The sequence below is a fragment of the Anser anser genome (assembly GCF_964211835.1).
Source record: "Anser anser genome assembly, chromosome: 2".
Taxonomy (NCBI): domain Eukaryota; kingdom Metazoa; phylum Chordata; class Aves; order Anseriformes; family Anatidae; genus Anser; species Anser anser.
The window spans coordinates 141,218,449-141,244,640 of NC_139721.1; the positions used below are offsets into that span (position 1 = coordinate 141,218,449).

The following is a 26,192-nucleotide window of genomic DNA, read 5'->3' on the forward strand; positions in this document are numbered from 1 at the left end:
TGTGTGGATGAGAAATCAGAAGTCACATGAGATGGCTCTCATTTGGAAGTATCTTCAGTTCTGGGCACCACTCTCTTTTCTAATAAAATAGATAATTTCCAAATGTCATTGGACTCAGTATAGTTTGAACAGTTATTCTTAGAATAAAATTACTACTCACACAGGTTGGAGACAGGAGAAATTCTTGATACTTAAATCCACATGTTTCTAGTGTTCGCAAAAGTTCATTTCTGAAGTGAGAAGAATTGAAAAGCAATTATGCCCTTCACAGACTCTTATACACCCTTTAAGACCTTTTCTATCCTACGTAAGAACACATTACATGCAATACCTTAGGTACCAAGACTTTCATAACATTCAGTGAAAGAATCAGACAAAGTATTATATTACATTACATTATTATGACTTCATATTTGAAGTCATCCATTTCTGAATGTCAGGAGACAACATTTAAAGTTCAGTGTTACTGTAGCCAAAAATAACTACTACAAATTCACAGGTATCTCACAACTAGTTTGATGCAAATACCCCTTCAAAAATATCCCATTTCAAGATGTGTACATCCCTAGATGAGTGTGCCAGCAAGCTAAGCAGTTAGAGGGCAAGACATTTTCTTTTTTGTGAATTATTAAACAGGAGATTAAACCCACTACAAATAGCTCACTTTTTCTCTCTGTCAAGCATATGGCAACAGCGAAGCCTAATAAAAGGGCTAATTCAAAAATTAGTGGCTTTGACAATAAAAGCAAGGTTGGACTGTGCTCTATAAACATGAGAAAATTACTGAAATGGATGCCTTCTTGAAAAGACTTGTCTTTCCTGTTCCATGCAGGTTATACCAGGCTACACATAAATCATCACCTGTGAGCTGTATCTGGCACTGTAGAGGATGCTGCATCCCAAGACAAAGCAAGGATACAGCCTGGTGTGTTTTCTGAGTTACAACCTGTTCCAAACACTGGCCAGCAAGGCACAGCCTAGGGAACCTCAGGCTCTACAGCAGCAGTCTGAACCTCCAGGTGTTCACAGAGAACTGATGAATGCTTTAACCAGTGAGAGAGCTGAACACAGCTCCCAGCTGCCTGCCATATGCATTAAGAAGCATGAAGATATGGAAGCTGGCTCCTCTTTTGTTGCTTTAAGAAATGCTAGGAAATGATCCTACTTTATTCCAGCAAGAAGTGAAGATGACTCCTTGTCTCCTGCTTTGTCCACAAGCAAGCATGGTCCTGCTGTCATGCAGTAACCTTATCGCCAACTTTCTTCTTCCTCATTTCAGACAAAAGTTATACACGGTCTTCACCCTTTCTTTTTGGACCATTTGATGGCAACCATGAACCAGTGGCAATCTACTACCAACAAAGGTACCAAAGAAAGCCACTACATTCTGTTCTGACCTCAACACAAGATACCAGGATCTCCTGTCATGGATAAAAACCCCAAACCTCTGAGTGCTACCCATATTGTTATTTTTCTTTGAAAATTAATATCAACATTTTCTGAAGGACGCAGGATCATCAAAGAAAAACAATGAATCATAGAATGTAGAATGACTTAGGTTGGAAGGGACCTTAAAGATCACCTAGTCCCAACCCCCCACCTATGGGCAGGGATGCCACCCACTAGATCAGGTTGCCTAGGACCCTATCCAACATGGAGTGAACTTGTTCAAGTTCTAACATCTTTATCTGCTTAGGGAAATAAATAGTTATTTAACAAGTTCTTTTCACATCCTAAGACCTTAATTCCTAGATTAAAACTGTATTTTTAACCTATAGTTGCTAACTGTGCCTTCTCACTCTTTTCTTTACCTAAATTCTAGGAAATAAAAATCCTGCCTTCTCCTTCTAAAGAAGACAACCTTTATTAAAAACTAAGCCATGCATATATTAGACTTTACCTCGCAGAAGAGGATTCAAATCCTTTAACATTTTCTAAAAGTAGGTATTTTGGAAGCTTCTGGAGCCTACAAGAAAAAAGAAAAGACCAACAGTTCAGAGTTACAAGAAGTAAACTACATTACATTTATCTACAGATGTGTTCAGCTCCAAGAAAGATCAAAACATTCCTATGCCATGTTAATTATCAAAGTTTAAATTCTGCAAAAAAAAAAGTACCTCAACTTTCGAGGTTGCCTAGATCAAATAATGCCCATTTGAATTACAAATGTAGACTGTTGGTAATTAAAAAACAAAAAACTACTTTTGTTCAGATGTAATGCTGTGCCCAGCTGTACCCCATGCATGTACTTGTGAAAATTTTTACCACTGTTCATTTCCTAAATCATATTATTACTATTCAAAGATTAAGTTTGTAACAGAATAGATAATTTTCAGGAGGAAAAATACCACTACATAGCTATGGAACAGAAAACTTACTTTCTTTAGTTAAAAGTACTTAAACCTGAAATCAATGTTAAAATATCACATCAACTTTAGTGATAACGTATCAAAGTCAGCATGCATTTAACTGCTTTAAGAAATGCTACATATTTAGAGTTCAAACTACATATATTCTCAATCTTCTACACTTAACTTTTTCATTTTGATGTGGGGGGAAGGGGAAGGAGCTGCCTGAAATTTAGCAAGATTAGTGCAGAGGTCTGGCAATAGGCTCCTTCCGAAAACAGCATATTAAATCTCTGGAGAAAGGAACATAAAACTGTGCCAGGGACCATTCTAGCAATTTAAAACCATAGATGATTCAGATTCAAGAGTCTGGGAACATCTCCTGCCACTAACTAATACTCTAGTAAGGGTAGTGCAGATACAGTATGGCTGCTGTTCTGAGACCCTGTGTGTGGCATGTAGGAATAGAGCACTTACGCCAGCAGGCAGCCACTCCATGCACATTTAACGAGTGATTTTGGATTTGCACTGATGTAAATCACAGCAAAATTTGTTTTTGCTAGTTCTTAACTAACATCAATTACAGAAATTCAATGAAGAATTAAAGTATTTCACAAGAAATTTGAAAATGAACGTCAAATATGAAAATACTAAAAATAGCATTGAACTGAAAAAGAAGCAGCAGCCAACCCGCCCCTAAAAGAATGGAGAATATCTGTTGGTACGTTTACCCATGCTCTACATCGACATCACCTACTCTGAAACTTATTTTTGAAGTAATAAATCCAGAGCAGTGCTTGAAATGCAAGAGCTCGTACCGGATCAACATGTCACAAGGCAAATAATCACTATACAAAGAGTATGTGTTAAGTACTTGGCACATTTTAACATTAGTAATGTGTCAGTAAAATTAGCAAACTTTGAAGTCTTAGCATTAGATTTTCCTGGGTTATGGCTTGAACATAACAAACAGACAGTATCTGGACCACTTGGGCCAAACTTCATGTTCAGTGGCTGGGGCTTAAAGGATTTCTCAGGCCTTTCCAAATCTTGGACTTGTCCTTTCCATGCCTTTAACATTTGCCTTTCCAGACTATCTGTTAGCCTTATTTCAGCTACATTTCATTCTAAAAGGAGGAACATAAGGTAGGAACAGCCAAGCGATGAGAAATTATTCTATAATTTTCACAATTTCAATGCATGCCGTACCAATTTAGAATGCAAAGTGGTAATTCCTATATTAAGAACTTCCCTTTTTTGGGCTGAAATACTCCCTACTCAATGTCTGGCAAATATGTCATTTCCAAAACATACACAAACATTATCTCATTAAAACATAAATCTACTGGAACCAAGAAACTCTGCAGAAGCCACCATCTTGAACATATTACAGACAGCTCACAGTAACTATTGCCTCAAGAAACAACCTGCCCAAGGGAGATAAGGGACGTCTCATGGGATGTCGAGATAAAGTGTCACAGCCAAGCCCAGCTCCTTTGCATCGTCATGACGAAAAACATATGTCCTGTTGTGACTAAAGCTTTGCTTTTGAGAAGGAAAAGCCTCTGCCCTTCATCCAGCTAAACCCACAGCAACCAGGAAAAAAACATTTCCGTGTTAATGCACAGCACTGCCCCCAAAGCAGCCCTCCTCATAACGGTGTCTCAGTTTACTGAGAAGGAATACTGAGGTCAGGATTCTCTTCTGGATAAGGAAGGTACTATTATTCTGACAAATGATTAACTTAGTCCACTATCTGCAGTTTTTAATTTATCATTTTGAAAAGTCAGTTGTGAGCAGGACTGAGCTGAGTTTCTTATTCAAAAACAAACAAACAAACAAACAAAAAAACATTTTTCACAATTTTTTAAACCCACATATTTCCCCCCCCCCCCCCCCTTTTGACTGTGCTAGAAATGGGAGAGTAATAATAATCTAGCTTTTTACCTATTATTTGTCTAACTTACTGGGATACGGAATCTAGTCTAATGGTTGTTGTGTGTTCTCTGCCACAGTTTTCTTTGGTGACCCCAGTCAAGCCTCTCAGCCCTTCTGTGTCTACGTTCTCTATCTGCTGGTGACAAGGGCAAAGAGGTGGTCGCACTAACATTGCCAGCTGCAAAGCTGTTTCTGGAAGAAGAATGAAGAAACTCTTCTCCCAGTGCTAGCAGCAGGTTGAGAGAAAGGAATACAGGGCAGGGGAGGAGAAAGAGACAGACAGACAGACCTCTCTCCCCCCTCCTCCTCCAGTTCTGAAAGTAAGAGTAACCCACATGGAATGAACGTAGAGAGAACAGTTGTCCTGGTCTCCAGCAGAAGCAGGACTACCAGGAATGGCAAGTTGACTGGTAGACTGTAATTGATGCAATTTTTCAATGCCCAATGGACATCACAGTCCAAAAGCAGAGATTTCTGAAAAATAAATCTCCCTGAGCAACTGCTTGCTTCATACCCCCATGAAGGTTTCTTACAGTGCCGTGCATCTCTTTGCAAAACGAAATGCAAGCATCACTTGGAGCTGATTTTAACGCTCTTGGTAAGAACAGTTTAAGTCAGCAATAAACACTTTGCTTGGATTTACTGTTTCAAAACTTACAGCCATAATTATCTGCATTATTCATGCATTTTTATTAGGAAACAGTCCTGTCTGACCAGACAAAAATGGCACAGATGCACACAAAAAAGAAGGGCACTGTTCTGACAGTTCAGTGTTATTTGAAATTTTTAGGATTACAACTCAAAACAAGTGATTTACCACAAATCAAACAAACACAAAATCTGCCCCAAGATATCCAGAGGTGGCACCAAGAAGACAAAATAGACATTTTAAGAAAGAATGGAAGGGAAAGGAAGATGTATTGTATTGTGCACCCAATAACATGTTTTTAAACAAACTCTTTCAAATGCTACCTATTCATAAGGTGAATAAATGTTGAATCAAAACTTTTTAATGCGGTGTTTCAAACAATTTTCGTGTTTCCATGATGCATATCAGCAAACTATTACATTACCTGTTCCTGTTTTTAAACAAAGTCAGTGCAAGTTTGATGCTGAACTGAAAATAAACAGTACCCAACTTCTTTCATTTGTGAGATAGCCACAGTTTAAACAGATACACAACAAAAAAAGAAAATCAGACAAGGAAGGCCTCTGCAATAACTATGAGACGATAATGACATTAATACAATACAAGAATTTAATAAGTTACATATGATCACATGAAAACAAATGAGTAATACAATGAAATAGTTGTAGTATCCCTGCAAAACATTAAGGATTACTTGTCTGGCTACAATATAAAACACCTAGTTGGTAACAAAGGCTGAAGAGTCAAGGTGGAAGCTAACTTGTACCTTGGGAGAATATCAAGAATATAGAGAAAGCTCTTTGTCCGCGGATCAGATACGTCACCTTGTAGGCCAATTCTACAAAAGAATAAAGAAACACCCATGGATTACTTGCAGAAGACCATCATCTGACTTACGTTTTTCTACAGAAGGCTTAGAGTTTCGGCTTTGAGCTTTGAAAAGAGATTCTGCAAAATCATCAGGTCCAGACATGATGACCTGCTCACAGAGGCAGTGTCCTATGAAATGCTCTAAGGAATGAAAGTCTGACCTGGAATCCATCAATCAGCTCAAGAGATTAAAATCGAAGCATTCAGTATTGAAACCGACTCCCCAGTCTGCAAAGCATTTAGCTTTGTGCCCTTAGCTAGCAAAAACATTCTAAAAAAAAAAAAGGCAAAACAAAACAAAAACAAAAACAAAAAACATATGCACACCCTGAAGCTCCCGGGAATAGCCAGCTATTTTATAATGAATATATTAAATTATTCATACAAACAAAGGCCTCAGTGCTCACTATTTTGCAGGATCAATCCCCATGTGAATAACTTTGTAGCCAATTTTGTAACATCAAACTGGACAGCTCAAGTAGGTTACAATAATGATAATAATATAATAATGCTTCCAGGCCAGGGTTCCCCTAACTTATGCTTGTATTAGCTCTTAAAAAGACTTAAACCTTGGTAGAAGAGCTTTAGCAAGTCTCTAAGATAGTCAGTCTACAGACTACTCTTTTTATTACATTATAAAAGAAAAATATTATAAAATTGAAGGAATTATCCCACCACGCAGCACGTGTTGGCACAAATACGTTTGTATCGGTTGGCACTGCTTTGAAGAGAATTCTTTTTCATCTTAGGGTATTCATTTGAGTTAAACTTTCTTACACAAGTAATTTCATCACCATCAAGATTTTTTTCATGAAGCTACTACTTTGCCTAAGTATAGTTAAGAGAATCTTTCCTCCAACAATCACTGCTGTCAACCTATCTGAATTCGAAACCAAATAGATAAATAAACTCCCAGTAGGTTCAGTTCTTAACCACCGAGATATTTCTCAGTCATACACAAAATCCTTTCAAACCTTTATGATCTGTTTTCAAGATGTTGTGCGTGTATATAAGTTGCATGTATATCCAGGCACTGATACTGCTAATGTTGCCTAAAATAGAAATATTCCTCAGAATAAACTGTTTGTGTGCATGTGCAACTTTCACAGTACAAATAAGAACAGATTCCACTCTTAGTCACAGGCAGAAGTGAGAAATTCCAATTCTCCTTCTGGAGTTACCCCCGTAAAATATTAGACTGATAATTAAGAGAAAGAAAGCACCCCAAAACACAGAATCCTTTAATTTCACTGTTACGCAAACCATAATGTGTGCAAAATAGGTGCTTTAAAAAGCTTAATTAATTTTAACTGAATTAAAATATACATTAAAAGAAATGTGATCAATAATTAAAATTCAAACTGCTGCATTTCTTTCACTTCAGTAAACCTCATGGTGAATAGAGACACAAAACAGTTGCTTAGGAAGATGAAGCTACACAGATGAACATCATAACACTCTTGAAAACATTTCTCCTTTAACAGTACAAATTATAAAAACTGCACTTTTCTCCAAAATGTGCTATATCTACCTTGTAAATGGCTGACAAGGAGGGCTCATCAAAATCATATCAAAAGATAATCTGTCAAATTCTTTCAGTGTTATGCCCTAAATAAAAAAAATAAAAATAAAATATTTTTGAGTATTGTAAACTGTATGAAGCTCCGAAGTCATTCTTCAGACAAAATTATTCCATTAATATCCCAGTTTCTAGTTAGAAAAAACAAACAACCTCTCTAATCACCCGTTTAACCTAATAACTTCATTTTTTTTTTTATCTTAGCAAACCATACAAAGCAAATATGTATTAATTGCTTTGAAAATGAACCAAAAACACTGATCATGTCTGGATCTATACATAATCTTGTTTTTTTTTTATCTAATCACTCTTTCAGAAGAGATGTAGCAGTTCAAGGTTCTTTCAGCTGATCACATCAAAATGACAAGATATTTCTCCCCAACCCTCCTCCAAATAAAGTATCATCGTTGGGACATTACATCTTTGTACATCAAAAAAGTGTTGACATATCCAAAACAGATGAAATAAACAGCAGAATTTCTCAGAAGATGAAATACCTACATGATGTAAACACAGATGAGCCTAGAAATAACATGATAGACTCTAGGTTACCATAAGAAATGATGCAATGGCACTCTTTGCATGAGTGCTTTCAGACAGATGTTTGGCAGCATGGACTCAAGAACCAAGCAGTTATCCTCAGAATTGTGGACTATTTCTACCTTTGGTACAGCAAAGCAGTTCAGAGATTAAGCAATTACACACCCAAGAAGTACTTTACAAAAGAAATATACATAGGTCATAATGAAAGTTGTGGATTTTTTTTTTCTTTTTCTTATAAGAGAACACCCTAGAAGAACGCTGACATGAACGAATTATTTTTCAGCGTAAATGAAGACACTGTTTTTATTGTATTGCAGTCTTGGTGTGAAGGTTTTGGTGAACTGCCTTTACAGTGCAGAACTGTGAAAATTTTACCATGGGCTTTGGCCGTGCATGAGGAAATAGGACTTTTCACAACAGTGAGAGGTTACATATACTGAGTATACTCAGCATACGGATGTTATAATCAAATTTTTACAAAAATGCAATACATATGTAGTAAATGCAGGGTATTTATCTGAATTTACAGTAAGGCTTACTTTCTGCTGGAGAGAAAAAAAATACACACACACATATTTATGTATTTTAAAGGAAAAAATATGTATTTCATACCACAATTAAAAATTGTCTGCTTAGTGGCAGTTTCTGAGATATGATAAACATTAAGATCATAATCCATGATTTCTAATTCACACTTCACACAATAAATAATAAACAGAAAATGCTGTACATGGCACATGTCATAGCTTATCTATCAGTTAACCTTAGACAGATGTGTTTTAAGTGTAACATAACTGTCCACAGACTAAATCTGCTATTTTTTCCAATAGATTTAAGGAAGGTCTTACTGACTGTAATCTGTTCTTCTCTACTATAGGGAGATGTAAGCATTTTTTCCTCTTCTGTTCCCATATAAAACTGTAAACTGTCACTACTCTGTTATTACTGAGCGCTGAATAAGCAGCTAACCTTTAGCCACCTATTTAAGCCTTGCTTAAGCTGCTGTCTTGAAACAAATTCAGTATCTTTTACCGTCATGTTGTAAAGCTGTAAAAGAAAAATAAGTATACAGTACTATATGAACGCAGGTAAAACCACGTATCTAGTCCGCTCCTCTATTATTAAAGTATGAGCCAACTGTACCTATTTCTTCTTCAAATAATTTGGAAAAGGACCAGAAATCCTAAAACACATGATCTCTTGAGCACACACAAATAAAAGCAAGACTGTCCCATCCAGTATATTTTCCTGTGTTTTACTCAGATCAACTATAATTACAAAGCAAAGGCATGACTCCAACAGATTTAATTAAATTCTTTCAAAACATGAAAATATTTTTTAATCTAAAAATGTGATTTTTGTCATTCCTTTCGAGCTGGTAAGCATTCCTCTTGACATTCACATAACCTTTCTTGATGCAGCAATCAAGACTTTCAGGAAAAGATCGCAGTGTGAGTATTCCTATACTTCAATGAGCAAACACAGAAAAAGAAATGAAAGTTGTTGTAAAACTTCTATAGTCAAAACACCATAAATTAAGTCTGTTTGTTTCTCCTTCTTACTACTACAGATAGGGAAGACAATCTGATTCAAGAAATGCCAGACTAGAAGCAAAAAAAAGATACTCATTACTCACCTCAATCGTCTTTGCCCACAGTGGTGTGCTGGGAAAGTTGTGCTTATAAACTTCGTTGGCAAGAGTGTTCACATCAACAGCAGCAACAACTTCTGCAGCTGTGCAGCTTTCTAAAATTAAAAAGAAAGAACAGCAAAGAAAAATGTAGCTTCTCTTTATTGTACTTGGAAAATTATTTTGTTCTGTTGCATTACAGCTGTGCTCAAAAATAAAAGGGAAACGACAAAAATCAAACTCTGCTGTGCTGCCTTTGAAAGTTTATATGAAATATGTACCGTGTTACTAATCATATGGGCAATACTTCCCTCCCTTATGCATCCAAAAAGGGAAGCTAACTGTGCCCTTCTTAATTTGTAGATACAGCCTCTGTATCTACAGAAGGACCAAGTTCCTTCGCTGGAGGAACGCAGCCCATGGCAATGGGCTGAGCCCTGTGGCCACTGCCTGCGACTCTCTGGCCCCTGACAACTTATAAGAACCATATGTGTTATTTTTTTTTGGTTGTCTGCTCACCATGAGAAGCAGTATACTTCTAAAATACGTCTGAGGTATGTATGCTGTTGGAATAAAACTTTAAGAAGGTGCCTGAAAAGTATTTGTGCTTATATTCCCCACAAAGCCTTGGGCCTCGAACCCAACTGCTGCCCCTGTTGGGTTCAAGGTCCCCAAAATAACAAACGCTTTGAAGGAAAACATTAAGCAGCTCCTAATCTCGTGTTATCAAAGGAAGTATTTCTGGGCGCTTAGAGCCATTAATGGAAAAGAGAAAAGGACAATAACAAACCTACCGACAGCTAAGAGTAATATAAATAATCAATGGTCTGTTTACAGAGTAACAGAATAACAGGTCTACAGAAACTTAACGCATAAAAAGAGCAGTGTTTAAGCTGCTGCTCATCATGCCACACTATTTATTAAGAACTCCAATACCTTCCCCGAGGCTTTTTGTCAGAAAGATAGGCTGTGGTCACTGGGAAAACTGTAGGCAGAGAACAGTGTGTTCTTCCTGCACCAGACCAGACCACTTCCAACCACCAGGAAAGCCACGTTACGGCCACCATCACAAAGCCCCCATTGAAACACGGGCAATTTTAGCAAGGGTTCTGTAAGCCCACAGAAACAGGGCAAATAGCCATATATATGCCTGCAGGGACTCTCACAACGTGCACAAGTGGCATATTAACAAGTGACCTTATGGGACAGCCTACAAATTACTGCAAGTCAGCTAATTATTTACAGTTTGAGAGGATGAAAAACCAGCTGCGATGTCTCCAGCCCATATACATTTGAGCGATGCAGTTATCACCCATCTACTATCTTTTACCATTCATGTTTTCAAGGCCACCTCATTCAAAACTAAGATGAAAGAGAAATCAGAGTATTGCAAAGGTTGTAGCAGATAGCTTAAGAAAGATCAACCGAGTTGTCCAGCGTTTACTTGGTGCAATAAATGGCGAGATGAGTAAGAGTTTGCACAAGAAAAAATAATTACCAATGGCCACCCTCTAAAGGGCTATGTACGAATCATTATTTGCAGTTAGTGTGTTGACATTTTGAGTGCAAATTGTAACCGAAGTTGTTAAACACAGGTGTATCCACAAGGCCAACAGAATGACTACACCTGAGCTTACAGAACAGGTATGTTAACACTGACATCTAGTGAGAAAAGAGCATCCCCTTTGCAGGTTGACTAAATTGAAAGGCGTAGTCAAGAAGCAATACTGGCATCTTCCTATAACGAGTCGGAACACCTAAGTAATAGAAACAAATTGCAAGTGCTGTTTAAGAAACTGCTTTTCTCGTTTATTCTTTCAGTTCTTAAAGCATGTTGTCCTAATGAACAGATCCTTACTGTGTGTTCCAGGCGGCCCAGAGGAAAAGAAAATAATCAGTAATTTCAAATTATTAGCTAAATGAACACCCAGTTTAAAAATGACAATTGGAAAGGCAGGCAGCATGCTTTCCCCTGCAACTCATGATTCAGATGTTTTACAGGATGAACATCAGTCCAATCTCTTCATACATACAAGAAAAAAGAAATACCGTGGACTTGCAGAGGACTTCATAAGCCCAAATGCCTGGAAATCCTCAGAGAGAGCACACAACTAATAATTTATTGACACATACACAACCCACAATAAAATGTTCAACCTAAACAAGAGATGTTAACCCACATGGGAGGAGACAGCATCTTTTTCCTGAACTATCCCATCTGACATCCTCTCTTCCCTATTCAAGGACCTAATAATTTTTTCAAAGCTTCTCCTCCTTCTCACTCAATAGCTGTGGTTCACTTGGGAGTTCCTGTTACAGAGCAGACTCCCTCTAAAAGCTGATTAAGTGTATTTTTGTGGAAATACACTGGAAACGCATGAAGGAGCTCGAGCGGACAAGCAGATCTCACGCATCAAACCTAACAAAGAAAAGCTTGTGTAAATTTCACATAAGGTGAAAATGAAACATTTGTAAACAACTCTCCTGAAACGTACATAACTTTGATGTTAAACTGTGACACTTTGCTATAACTAGATTTGTTAATTTAACATAACTGTAAGAACTTATCATTAAAAAAGACCAAAAACCAGTCTACAAAAACAGAATCAAGGTTGTGTTTAACTACCTATCCCCGCTGACAAAAGGCACAAAATCAACTTATGTTACGGCTCAGTAGGAAGCCACAGACAATGGGGAAGTTGCTGAGGGAGGCGTTACAGCCTATTTTTAGGCAGACTAGAGCATAAAGCTCTCTCTAGGCTGAAATCAGGTGAAATCAAACTCATATCATGCTATTAGAAACGTACTGATTTTGCACTTGAGTCTTAAAACCTCTTGAATACATATAACAGAAGCCCTGTAGCTTAATAAAATTGCTGCAGAGGCAGCAAAATCAAACTCTGGGCACCAGTTCTCTATTTCGCTGCATGCACAAAGCTGATGAGCTGCGTTAGCCGTCTAACATCCACTTGTTCACGCTGCTATGACTGGAAGGTGTGGCACTCGAAACAAAGGAAGGCAGGATGTGTGTTAGCTTCTGACTTGGAAAAAAAAAAAAAAAAAGGGTGGCATCTACAAACTCTGAAAATAAAATTTCTGACTTTACTCTGTTTGCCCTTTTCCATGCCAGAATCATTGATTCCTTTGTGATGCGTTTCTAGCAGACCTTAAAATTAGCATAGATCTGTTTATATCCACCCCTCTACTTCTGCACCAGAATCATCAATGCCAGCAGAGCACATGAAACGCACGGAGCTACACCAAGGGCAGCGCCGCAGATCCCACTGTGTTGGGAAATCAGGGCCAAAGCCAATTATCTACACTAACAGGTATATGGAAGCAGATGGAAAAGGGAAGATTAGTCACACACTGTGTCAGTTGTGTTTCCCTTTAGAACAGAGAGCAAAGATTTCATTTCTGAGCTGTCAGCTCGTGGCTTAAATGATTAGGCTGAACTGTCCATGACTACAGGCAGCGCGATTATCAGGAAACTTGATACTTGCTTCCTGCAGGATACTTAGCAACTTTTTTCCACTGCTGTATTCGTGCAGGCTTTGTTCATGTCCAACCATATAAACCGTGTAAATTTACGCTATAGCCCGACCAGCACCATCCCGCGCTATAAAGGGCTACATTTTAGACAGCTGTTAACATCAAAATGAACTTAGGCGGAAAAACTTCTTCAGATAAGCAAGGTTTTTGTTTAACGTTGTGCTCAATCTTATAGCTGCTTGCCAGTTCTGTCTGCTTTTCCTCCCCGCCTGAGATAGCTATGCTATGCAGTTACGCACTTCAGTTCATTACGCTGTGCAGTTCATGGAGATTATCAAATAAAACGAACAACAATAAGCGCGGAAGACAGCCTACAAAAGACTAATTCTTACTCTAAAACTTAAATATAACAGCTGCAGTGGAAAACTGTCATTAACTTTAGGGCTGCAAAATTACAGTATTTTTTAAAAGTGGTCCTTTCACATTTTATGCAGAGATTTTTTTTTTCAGTGACCTGGCAGATGACAAACGCTTGTGGCAGAGACCTGGAATCTATTTTTCATGGGAAAACTGCCTAAATTAATATGCCATTTTGAGTTTGCTTTGGTTGGGAATGAGTTAGAGCAGGCTGTTTGTTTGATGGAAAGTTGCTAAGGAAATGAATTAGAGCCACAGATTTTCTAAAAATAAAGGTTGTATTTTTCATTGTAGAACTCTGTACTTTACATACTGCCAAAACATTCACGCATGCATTACGTACATATAAAATATCAGAGGTTTAGACATACATGATCCAAACATCAACCTTTGCAAATCTTGCAATGTTTGGAGCACAGGATGGGAAAAAGGAAGAAACGCATTCCTATCTTTTAGCTGCTTCAATCCTTCACGATCGTGAATATGAGCAGGCTCAAAAACTTCCAACCTTAATCAAGCTCAACCTCCAAATTATATATTTTTCCATGCCTTTGCTGTTAAAATTAAGATATTACTATAAAGCATTCAATATCTGAAACCAGAAATTCTGCATATGCTGGATTATCTACAGCTAAAGTATCAGCACCGAGCTAGACAACCCCCAAGATTTTTCTTACTTAGTTTTGGACTGAAACCTAAATTCATGAGCAGGCCTCCTTACACTGCCCAAAAGAACCTGAGTCAACTACACATCAATAATTTCTACATACAGCAGTATGTAGAAATAGAGGAAGACTTGGATACAAACTTCTGTGCATCTATTGAAATTCATTTATTTCTTAGTGTAGGTGAGGACAATCTAAAAAACAATTGTGCATTACTTGTTGCCAAATGCATTCTACTTTAATGACAACCGCCAAAACAACGAACATCCTCATCCTGCAAACCCAATTATACGCTGTCCTAGAATTAAGTTTATAAAAAAATCCTGCCAAAAAGGACATCAAGGTAAAAAAAAGAAAGCCACAGATTTCCTGGAAAATACCTATTTGCCATTGAAAACGCTGACAGTTACACAGAAAAAAATACAAGGTTGGATCAGTGCTGCTGAACATAACTGGCCAAAAAACTGGCTGTGTAACAGAGCCAGGAACCAACACTGAGAGAGAAGTTGCCAGAACTACAGAATCCATGTTGCAGAACAAGTAGCTCTCCCGGAGAGGCTGCACAGAAGTATTTTATGTTTTCTCTCTTTTCTAAATGATTCTGTTGTTCTTGGCTGTGTAGATTCAATAGAAACCATACCAAGAAAATAGAGTATTGCGCAAAACCTTCATCTCTCATGCATCTGGCTTATAAAAGCACTCACGAAATGGAGGGCTTTCCTTCAAGCTTCATATTTATATGAAAAAAAGCCTGCTAAATGACATCCAAAAAATTGTACGAGAGACATCCTCAAATAGCATGGTTTCAGATACACATATAGGCCTAAAACATATAAGAAATCCTATTATTATAATACAAAAAGTACTTTCAAAGGAACATTCACTTTGCTGTTTGATTTCCACATAAAAGCAAACACTTAAATCCTCTTGACTTTACTTTCTTCCTCTATAAACTAAGAAAACTGAATCCAGATGTCTAAAAGACTGAAAAAGAAAAAACAGCAGAAGAGATCAAAACGCCTGACTGTATCAGTATTCCTGAATGCAATTCAATTCATCAAAACCAGTTTTATATAGTGACCTGCCATTAAATATATAATTCAGTGCAAATTATATATACCCTTTCATTCAGTTGCCTATTGGCTTTCACTAGACTTGAAATAAGATTCTCATCTTATTGGAAATAAATTTACCCTTCTGGGAAGCAATACAAATGCTTTGGTTAACTCCTTCACTCTCCAAACTACGCAAGATATAAAGGATATATACATTTCCAAGCCTTGGCATGTCCCCTGTGGCATCATTCAATCAGTATATCTTTTGGATACAAGTTTACAAGTATTCTGATAATCTTCTAAGGCTGCATTTCCAATATCCCCATTCCCTAAGTATTTTGTTGTGTTGCAAATGGTGTTTTCCTAGTTGGAGATGGATGGCTACAGGATATCACATCTGGCATTACAATGCGTTAATCACTGCAGAACACAACTGAACATTCACAAGACGCCTATTATTGTGTTAAGAACAGAGACAGGTGACATTCAGTAAATATTTGTTATACACATACAAAAACCAACACATGACAAGCCGAGTGAGGGCCATGGTGTAGGCTAAGTTTCAGGAATCTGTCCACTTTCTATGGAAATATGGAAACTGTCTGGAATCGTAGAATGGTTTGGGTGGGAAGGGACCTTAAAGATCATTTAATTCCACCCCCCTGCAAACCGTCCCTGCGTGTCTGTAACACATAGTTCCCCACCACTTTAAGGAACAAGACTACAAGAAAAGTGTTATCGTTACCGCCATACTCTCTCTTGATTCCACAAAGCCTCCAAAATCTACAGCTCCGTACCCAGATACATTTTGCTCTTAACACTCAAAAGGATGTGTTTGGAAATAAGGAACACACATTACTTCAACAGGTGGTTAGGATTATTTACAATAACAATGAGGGTACCTATTTTGGTATACAATGTATTTTTACATATTATACGTATACAAAACATACATAAACATTCAAGCAAAAATTATACAGTAGAAAAATGCCTCATTGACAACAGTTTAAGTGAATGAATGATGGTAAGTGGACTCTACCCTAAGCATAATCTTTTAGTATTACACAGCTCACTGGAAGAAAAAGATAAAGTGAGTTTTCACCTGATGTTTTTAGGACAATGCTCTCTGCTGTACAGAGTAACAGAAGGGTTAATAATTATGAAAGGTTTAGTATTTGAAGGACTGTAGTTGTAATTAAAATTATTATCGTGATCATTGTAAATGATACAGATTTGTGTTGACACCTGGACTGAGCACAGTAACAAAGCCCAGGGTGCTTTACAAAGGAGCTCAATAACCCTAGCTCAATTTTTTTTATTTGAGAAAGCCAAGTCACAAAGAGTCTATGGGACTTGGTGAAGGTCACCCAGGCCACGGCTTTTACAATTTAAAATAAATAAAATTCTTCTCCAGTGTTCCTGATACCAGATCAAAAACTCACCCAGGCACATGATCTAGCACGAACTCACAATATCAGCTCACGTGTTATATTCGATTTTCATCTTTAGAAAATATCAGTTATTCACCAAATTACATGAGACAGTGATATGGTTTAGTGGAGGACTTGTTAGTGTTAGGTCAGAGGCTGGACTAGGTGATCTTGGAGGTCTCTTCCAACCTCGATGATTCTGTGATTCTGTACTGAAAGATGAAAACACTAAGTCTACCTGCACGCCTATGGGATAACCTGGCTAATTTGGCTGTGCACCTGCGTGACCCTGATCCCATTTGCAGCAGGGGCACGCCAGCAGATGAAGGATCACATACTAATGCGTGCAAAATCAGGGGTTTCCTGAGAACAGGTACCTGGGCTGAGGCAGGACCACAGATCCCTCACCTCCATCCCGGTACTCTGTGGCTGCATGGTGCTACCCAGCGGGCCACAACCACTTCGGGCCACTGCCCTGTTTACAGCCGTGGACCACTGACACAAACACCTCACTAGCCACAACCCAGCTGCCACCTCCCCTTACAACTCGCCCCCACGGCCACCTCACGGGCACAGCCCCCTCCCCGGCCCCCCACCGCTTTCCTGCCCCTGGAGAAGGGGAGGACGCGCCTGGAGGCTGGGGGATGAGGGGACAGGCTAGGAGATGAGAGGAGAAGCCGTGCCTCCACCCAGGGCTTCCTCCCTCCCTCCCTTCCCCACGGTGCTTGTGCAAGACGGCGGGGCTAGGGCAGGCGCTGAGGAGGGGGGCTGAGCAGAGGGGCCATCTTAGCCCGCCCCGTCGAGAAGATGGCGCCCTCCGCAGCCCCCCGGGGGTCGGGGGCGCAGCGGGAAGATGGCGCCCTCGCGGGGGAAGGGGAAGGGGGGCCCCGAGGAAGGCGCTGGCGGCGGCGGGTACCTCTCAGGGCCTGGTGCATGCCCCCGATGCCGCTGTACAGCTCCAGCACCCGCAGCGCCGCCATCCCGCAGCGCACGGCTCGGCCCCGCCGGCCGCCTCCCCGAGCGCCGCCCGCCCGTTCCGCGGCTCTTTCGTTCCCACTCCGCTCGCTCAAGGGCTGCCGGCTTCGTGGGGCGCTGCTAATTGGTCATTAAACCCCAAAACGGGCTGGAGCCCCGTGGGGGAAGCCACATGCTAGCACAGCCAGTCCCTCGCCGACGTGGGGAGGCCGGTCGTGTGGGTGAAATCAGCACAGGGCGTGCTGGAAGGGCAGGCTGAGGGCAGAAATTGATTAGGGTGGCTTGTGCCTTGCAAACGAGGCAGGGCTTTTACTGTCTCCCCAAGCCCAGCCTGTCAGCAGGAACCCCGGAGGCTGCTTCCCAAACTATGCAGGCCAGGCATGGGGAGAGAAGGGAAAAAGGGCCCCCAAAAGGGCTGTGCCCGCCCGCTGGGGATGGTGCCTGTCTGCTGTCCGGCTGGGCAGCTGATGCTAATGGCATGTGGCAATTCTGCCGGCCTAAGCGTTTGTCTTATTTTTGCAGGAGTGATTTTAGTCTGCAGGGATGGTTTGAAAAGCCGTTTCAAAGCCCACACTGCTGGTGGAACAGGAAGGAAGGAAATAACTGATGAAACTCTCCTAATTTGTCTTAACACTATGAAATTGCTTTCTCTAAATTAAAAAGGAAGAGATGACTCAAAGACATAGTTGCCCCTGAAAAGCAGTTAGTTTGTAACAAGAAATGTCAGACAGATGCATTTACATGTACCTACAAAACCCAAAGAGTAAATATACTGCGCAGTACAATGTGGGTTACCTACCTCACACAAGTAAAGATATTCACCTACGCCGAAGTTCGAAGATTTAGATTCTAAAGTGAAGATGAAACATGAAAAAACAAAATCTGAAAATGTTTCTCTAATCATTTCTTAAGTTAATTATATTTTTGTGGAGCCTCCTAGAAACCTGTCAAAAATAAGGTGGATTTCAGGAGTGTTTGTTTTTCCTTAGCATCTGCCTCATGCAGCCTGTCATAGTAACTCCTATGTCTTGTCTTTTGGTGGAGGCAGAATTTTTAGCTGAAAGTGGAGGGTGAACCAGAAAGAGATCTGCTGTCTTTCAACATACTTATCCAGAATATGGGACTCATCCACTGTGGAAAACAGTAGAATCAGAAACATGATTCAAAGCAAGAATATTAGCCCTCCCAGCATTTTTTTTGAAACAGTTCTGTCATTCCCTGTGGATCTTCATCATCAGAGTCTGGGGCTGCTGATTTATTTGCCAGCCATGGAAGTAAGCATGTGACTAAGAAAAGAAGCCTGAGGTCTATTTCGACAATTTCTGAAAGGAAGTGTAGCGGCTGAGGTACCAAAGAGGAGAGCAGTGCACATTACAAGAAGTGGCAAGACAGGTAGCGTGCACAGGCAGTGGGTGAAGAACTGAGAAAGGCGGCTGAATCACATGGCTTAACAAAACGGAATATTCTGGCTGGAGAAAACAGTTGTCAGACAAAGGTAATGAGGAAGACTGAAGAAAAGGATTCAGGATGATGATGATGGCTGTGATGAGCAAGGTTGTTCTCAGCTAAGAAGATAAACATCAGTAGGAGCCCGTCAAAATACAAGAAACAAGGTAAAGGTAAAGAAAAATGAAGCTTTTAGACTACTGAGATTAGTAGAGCCGATTAATGAATTTTAGCTCCTTGTGTTACTAGTTCAACAATCTATATACATCACAGCAAAGCTAAATATTGTAATGAGGGCTTTAGGCAGTCACAAGCAGTTCATTTATTTGGAGCTGCTCAGTATCTGGAGCTATTAAAGCTACAGAGGAACAATATTTCCTTATATCAGAAGGGAAGACATACTTGAGCCCCATTTTTCCCTCTCCTTTCCCTGATTCCAAAGTATTCTTGCCATTCATGTGGCAAAGGTAGAGTCAAGTGGAGAAAGTAGCAGATACATTTTTGCCATACTGGTGAGAGTGGAACATTCCCTGCTCAGGGGAAATTCTCCACCTACCTCCTCTACCAGGCATCCTCTGTGTAGTAAACCACAGAATCTGATCAACAAGCCTCCATTCTGGCAACAAAGAAATTCATAAACTAGGCCAAGGTTTCATTTGCTTAAATTTGCAAAGAATAGGAAACACCAAAATTTCCCTTGTATTCATTTTTAAACAAATGCCAATAATCAGTTTTATAATTCTGTGTAATGGCATCTGCCCTAGCCTGGTTCTCCTTATTAATTGACAGCTATGAAAAGGACCAAAACCAAATCAGAGACTCTGGAAACAGTTACTTCTAGTCCACTTCCTTTATAAATGTAAAGACAGCATAAAAATAACTGTAAGTTTTTTATCAGACCTTTTATAATAAAATTTATAGTGTTTATTTCAGAGATTGAGAAGCACCAAGATCACTGGTCACTCGTACCTTTGTTCTTAAAAAAAAAGCTGAAGCATTGCAAGAGCGAGTGTGCCCTGTGAAAGTGATTGTTCATAGCTAAGTTAGAAAAATCTTGATAACACATGTTGCCACTACCATGGGGTAGGCTAAATGGTTGCTCTCTCTTGGTCTTGTGGCCTGGCAGCAGCCAGATGTCTGCAAAATTTCCCAACTGAATCTCTCTGACTTACTGAAATTTGGGTATTGTTACAACTCTTTCTTCGCTTTGTGCATATAGGATGGATAGGATTCCTGTAAATCTCAAACAATATTTAATTTGATTAACAGAGGAAATTAATAACAAGAGTTCAAGTCCAATATCTGCCTTCAGGCCCTATTCCACTCTCAGTAAAGGTATTTGTACAGCTCCTTAAGACTTCAAGGGAAGAAGTTTGTTCTATGACTCTTCCAGTTTTGGCTTTCTGATAAGGGATTTCAGATTCTTCAGCTCTTAACTCTCAATGTTATTTGGACACAGTTATTGACTGTTTCATATATCAGTTATGCCTCAGCAATACACCTGGCTTTAAATAAGAAATGCTAGGCTTTTATAAAGAAAAGTTAGTTTATTCTAAATGAACACATCTACAGAACTATGATAATGCATTGACGAAGCATCTATTTTCTCGACTGACAGATATTTATAGTAAAATATATTTTAAGCAAACTGATCATTAAATGACATTTCTAAAGCCAAGACATCAGCATATGATACTAGCATTTTCATTGAGACAGCTTTGGAAAACTCCTACCTCCTAGCAACTGGCAGCATTTCCTCAGTTCAGAAGTTTCCGAAGTTTGCCCACATCTCTGATGACTGGTGTGATACAGGTAATCATGCTAGATCTGAAACTGTTGTCCTGGTAACCAGTAAACACATCCAGTGAAATAGACGCATGTGGTAAGAGGAACACGCAGGGGAAACCACTGCAATATTTTTTCTTCTTGCAATGCTTTCGAATTGTTAAAACTGTTACAATTACCGATGCTGCAAAATAACATCACAGAAACAAGAAACATGCAAAAACACCGCTTTAGGATTCTGTATTTCACTGTAGCAGCAACTGGAATTTAAAATGACAAACTGTGACAGGGCCATGCACACTCTTGTGCTCAAAGAAAAAAGAATTTCCACTGTTGTATTTATATAGTTCACACCAGCAACAAATACATGAAACAACCCCACACACAACATTTTATAGGCACCTTAGGCCTTCTGCAGTTTTCAAGTCTTCTCCTGCAGTTCCTCCCTGCCATCCCATCTGCAGGGAGCAGTGACTAACAGTCCAGCAAGGCATCCATCTGCACCCATCTGTGAGCAGAAGGTTGCCAGTCTGCAATGCATGTCACAGGGTTTTATTGTTGCCGCAACGCCGTAGCTGTATCAATTGCTTCAAGTTTCCTTTGAATGTAATCCCTCACTGTAAAGCCACATAGTGGAAGCTAGTAGATCTGTACTTTGAAGTGTTTGTGAGCATTTCCTCTATATGCAAAAATGGAAAGAGAACAAGAAAAATCTCTCTCTGCTGACATGCCAAGTGTTTAAAAGTGCATTAAAGCTGCAGTACAAGCAAATATTATTGGTGGTTGAATGACAAACAAGGTTACTCGTGTCTGAAAGTTCAGTATAACCTACTAAATACCTAAATGAGGATCAGAAAAATTATACAGACATCTCAGCTGTCTAGAAGAGAAGCTCAAGTTCTGGGTCAGAAATCACAGTGGCTAGGAAGGAATGCTAGGCATGTCATACCCTTGCGATGCAATCACTGATTGAAAAAGTTCACTGAGAATGTCTAGCATAAATTATTGTTTCCATAACCATTGGCCCAGTATGTTACTAATACTGAAAACCTTTTGCAGTTTATCAAAATTGAGCTGTACTAGACGTAATGTTTCATGAGGGATTTTATCAGACTTGGTTTCTGATGAAGTGTTGCTCGGTAAAGTTAGCTTTCAGCCGCCAACATGGCATTTCTAGGAACCGTGCTGGGCTGTGCCAGTATGTCCAAAGAAGCCTACGATTTTCATTTATAATCCTACACATCTGCAAGACTAGAAGTGAAACCCACATCAAGCTAGGTTTGTTAGCCTCTCCCAACCCGTTTCTAAGCACTCTATACAGGGAAAATGTATATAACTGAAATTATTTAGAAGAGCCATCAAACACAAATATTTATAGCCTTTCTATTTTCAGACATATTAATCTCATTTCAAGATTTTATTTTTAGGTTCTGGAGTTATGCATGTACTCTGTAGGGAATAAGGAATAAAAAAGACATTGCTTCTCTAATTAATTCATTACCTTCCTGGTTGAAATAAATATAAACAAATCTGGCCTGTTTGTTATGTTTGGCCTGCAATGGTAACCCTGGCTGGATGAGAGGCATTATGTCAACATAGTGTTGTTGACTTTCTTGTTGTACTTACACATTCCAATACCTGGCCAAAAATAAAGGATTTAAAAAAAAAAAAAAGTGTCTAGTAAGCAAGATATATCTCTATATAAAATCTTTGCTGGACTGAACAAAACAGAATCTGAGCTCTACAAGTCCTGCTGCAGTCAGCCAAAAGATTTCTGTTGCAGCGAATTTGTTTTGAGTCAGACCTTGAAGGGTCACAGGAAACTGGTGGCAGCAGACGCAGGGCCAGGCGTTGGTTCAAGGAGGGATCTGTTCAAGACACTCCCTCAGGACGAGCTGATGGCATGGGAGATCCCAGCTCGCTTGCAGAGCAGGAGGAGATGGTAACACATCCTCAGCTCTCTCGGAGGAGGGGGGATGAGGGAAAAGAGACAGATGAGTGCAGACGGCAAGCCTGGATGTGCTCCTTACCTTTTTTGCTTAAGGCAGGAGTTTTAATCTCCAGCATCCCCATATGGTGTGCATAGTATATAGTATATAGAATGACAAACTGAGAAAGACTTGTAGCTATACATTGGCATTGATCGTGCCTTTGGTCACAAACCCATCTACTATCACCTAAAGCTTTTGCATACCCCAGGCTTGTCTTTTTTTTAAAGAGTTCTTCCCCTGCCCAAACTTCGCTTTTTCATTCAGCCCCACGTGATGATTTTAATCTTTGAGTAAGCCTGTAGCTGGCACAGGAAATGAGATGCCTTACGCTGGTCACCATGGTGGTAGGATTTCAGTAGTAGGGTGTTTCCTCCGGAGAGGAAGAAAATCTTTAATGCAGCCACAGCAGAGCTGTAACTGCAGACTTACTGAGCTATCTTGAAACCACAAATGCACGCACTGAGGACTACAAAACCTGCCCAAGAGGTTGAGCGCACGGTGTCTCTGCAGCACTGAAGACTCTTCCACCTTGGTTACATTACTGGCACTTTGCAAATGAGTTACTTCAAAACTAGTTTAAGTCCTTTTGGTATATCACTTAAAACTGCAATTGTAGGAGTGACTGCTGTGTAAATATTCTCATTTTTATTTATTTTTTTTTTCACTACATTTGTGTCTACAGGTGTCTGTCAAGCATACCAATACACTAAAGCTTAGCAGCTGGGACATAGCTCCATTCTACCAGAAACTCTCTTAGAAAATAGTCTATAGAAAAGCACAGGTTTGAAGAAGTTGTGAGATTATGTAAAGGTAAAATGGAATTGAGGATAAATTGAAAATCCTGTAAAATCTTGTAAAAATTTCCAACTAAAACAGAAATGTGTCACTTTTGGCTGCTAGGTTTGTTTGGATCCTTTTTCCCAATTAAAGGTTGCCTCAGGTAAGAACGAAAAGCTTTGGGTCTTCCTAAAGCTGAAACAAACCTTTTTTAGAAAAAGGGCTATGAATTTAAAACATTAATTTTGCTGAGACAGCCTAGAGACAGCAGCACAAATAAACCTAACCTAAATGGGTTAAGAAAGCCTAAAATAGTTCTTTCTGAAGAAGGGAAGTCTTCTTGCACAAAACATATGCCAGTATAGACTGGCAGTGTCAATATTCATCTGTAGGGAGTTGGGCTGATTTAAGACTCCAGCAAATGTTTCACATAATTCATAAGAGAAATACAATGGGATATTGTTGGAATTGTCTATCAGGGACCCTGCACAGCAGCCAAAGTCCCTGAGGATGACTTCATTGCAGAAACAGTGCCAAGTCACATATAGCACTCATCTCCTATGCTATAGAGCACAGTTGTTCAAAAATCAGAAAAGTAATGCAGTTAAACACAAGTCATTAATTAACCTACATTATGCATACATCCCATTGTCAGTACCAGTCCAGGCACCACAAATATTATAGTACAAATAGTATTATGCCCTTGAGAGAATTCATTTACAGAATATATCTCTAGGCTTCTCTTGATACTATAGAAGTTGATGATTTTAGGAATACATCTGTTGGACAACAGCATTATTACCATATTCACAGTAATCCCGTCCTTAGCCTTTGACAGATCTGGCCTGCATGTTGTTTCATTACCTAGAAGGCTCTTTCATTACGCAGGAAGTTATTTCATCCTGCTGTGCTTTGGACTTGGGTTGTAGGCTTAGTAACCTCCATGTTGTGGAGCTTATGGGAAATGGATATTTCATGTCAGATATGCAGCCACAAACACTGGCAAAAGTCTAAGAGTCAACACCAATAAAGCATTTGCAAAGCTCCTAAATAGTTTCTATGTCCTTCCTCCAGTCATTCTACACAGGCATTAACTCTTTCCTACTCAATGACCATAAGCAAGAGCCAAATTATCAAAGAAAATTTCAGGTATATTGTGAGTCCGTGTTTGTAATGGAAAGCAGGACACCTTTCCACCCGAAAAATATGGACTCTCCACTCTTCTAGATACTTTCTCGTTTCCTTCTCCAACCATATGCACCATCTGCTTTATATGTATTTAATACTTTTTCTACTCCAATCCCTGTAGTGTAAAATTTTATTTTTTATTTTTGCATACTACCAGCTTAAATCTGGATCATCTTCCCTCTTCAACCCCATCTGGACAGAGCATATTTATGCTTGGAGATTAAGCATAGAACTGGCATGTAAAAGCAACTCATCTTAGAAACTCGGTCTTCTCAGCTTTGGGGTGTGCAAGCCACGTCCTCGTCCCTTTGTAAGAAGCTAACTAATCCCAGAGTGGCTAACACAATGTACAGTCAGTTTATGAGACTCATTGGATCCAAGGATTTGGCACAAGAGCTCGAACTGAGGAATCCAGTAAAAACTTGGCCCTCAGCTAGTACTTTTCTGCTTGTCCTGGGCATCTCAAAGGAAGAATTGAACAATTGCAGCACGTAATTAATAATTCCATTGCCGTGTCCTGCCCCTTCCTCAAAAAGAACATCATCATTTCCTGGTATATCATGGCAAAGAAAACATTAGGCTATTTATGCTTTGTGTAAGTGATGGAACTGGGGGAGAGAGAAGAATGAAATCACTCCCCAGATTTAATTGTTTTTTGGCTAGAGGAGCCCTTTAAGCAGTTTGCTTTGAAAAAGCTTGGCCAAAAAGAAGTAGTAAATGTGTAACTGACAGGGTTCATTAATGGCATACTAGAATCACTTCTTTTAGCTTTTTCCGAAAGAGAGAATGGATGGATGAATGGATGGATGACTCAAGTTTGAAAAGGTTTGCAATCTCAAAATTTAAAACAGCAATCCCAGACAAATTCGTATTCATGGTTCCCCATTGTAATGTGACAAATGAATGTTCATCCATGCTGTTGACTTCTACCTGTGCCAACAGCTGACTGCAGGGATAACAACTGAGTACTGTTCTTGATAGCAAAGCCAAGACAGCGAAGTCAACAATGTGGCAAAGGACGGAAAGAAAAAGCATTTTACAAAGCCTCTACTGAAAGCTTGAACTGACTATGAAGAAAAATCCTTTACTTAAGTTAAAAAGGCTTTATAAAGTGTCCATCATGATCTTTGAGTAGTTCCTTGGGGAAAAAAGGGGGAATAAAAGAAAAAAAAAAAAGACTATTTAGTCATCAAAATGCACTGTGAAATTGTTTGCATCGATACTGAAGGAAGGTATTCCAGAAGAAATCATCTTCAAACAAATATTTACAACAGTCTTTTATTCCATTTGTGAGACTCCCTCAAAACAAGAAGCACGGTTATAACTAAAGCTACGTGAACAAGTTCCACTATTAGGTATCAGGGTGAGATGTGAACAGTGCTGAAAGAATTTCTTCCCATTCTTTCCTCAGTTC

The 26,192-nt window shown here is 39.4% G+C and overlaps 1 protein-coding gene across 3 annotated transcripts in view; it reads right to left on the reverse strand.

Annotated features, from left to right (window-relative positions):
• The window catches only part of TRDMT1 (tRNA aspartic acid methyltransferase 1), a 43,259-nt gene that overhangs the window by 12,591 nt on the left and 4,476 nt on the right, over positions 1-26,192 (reverse strand). Inside the window, exons 1-6 of one of the 3 annotated variants that reach the window (XM_083822489.1) lie at positions 20,771-21,216; positions 9,564-9,673; positions 7,337-7,413; positions 5,702-5,773; positions 1,901-1,966; positions 161-230 (exon numbers count right to left, since the gene is read on the reverse strand). In XM_083822489.1, the coding sequence (XP_083678615.1) occupies positions 161-230; positions 1,901-1,966; positions 5,702-5,773; positions 7,337-7,374 (246 nt within the window). In that variant the 5' untranslated portion in view covers positions 7,375-7,413; positions 9,564-9,673; positions 20,771-21,216. Of the gene's footprint in view, positions 1-160; positions 231-1,900; positions 1,967-5,701; positions 5,774-7,336; positions 7,414-9,563; positions 9,674-17,532; positions 18,446-20,770; positions 21,217-26,192 lie in introns of those variants that run through there. The other 2 variants (XM_083822488.1, XM_083822490.1) reach the window with 2 other exon arrangements.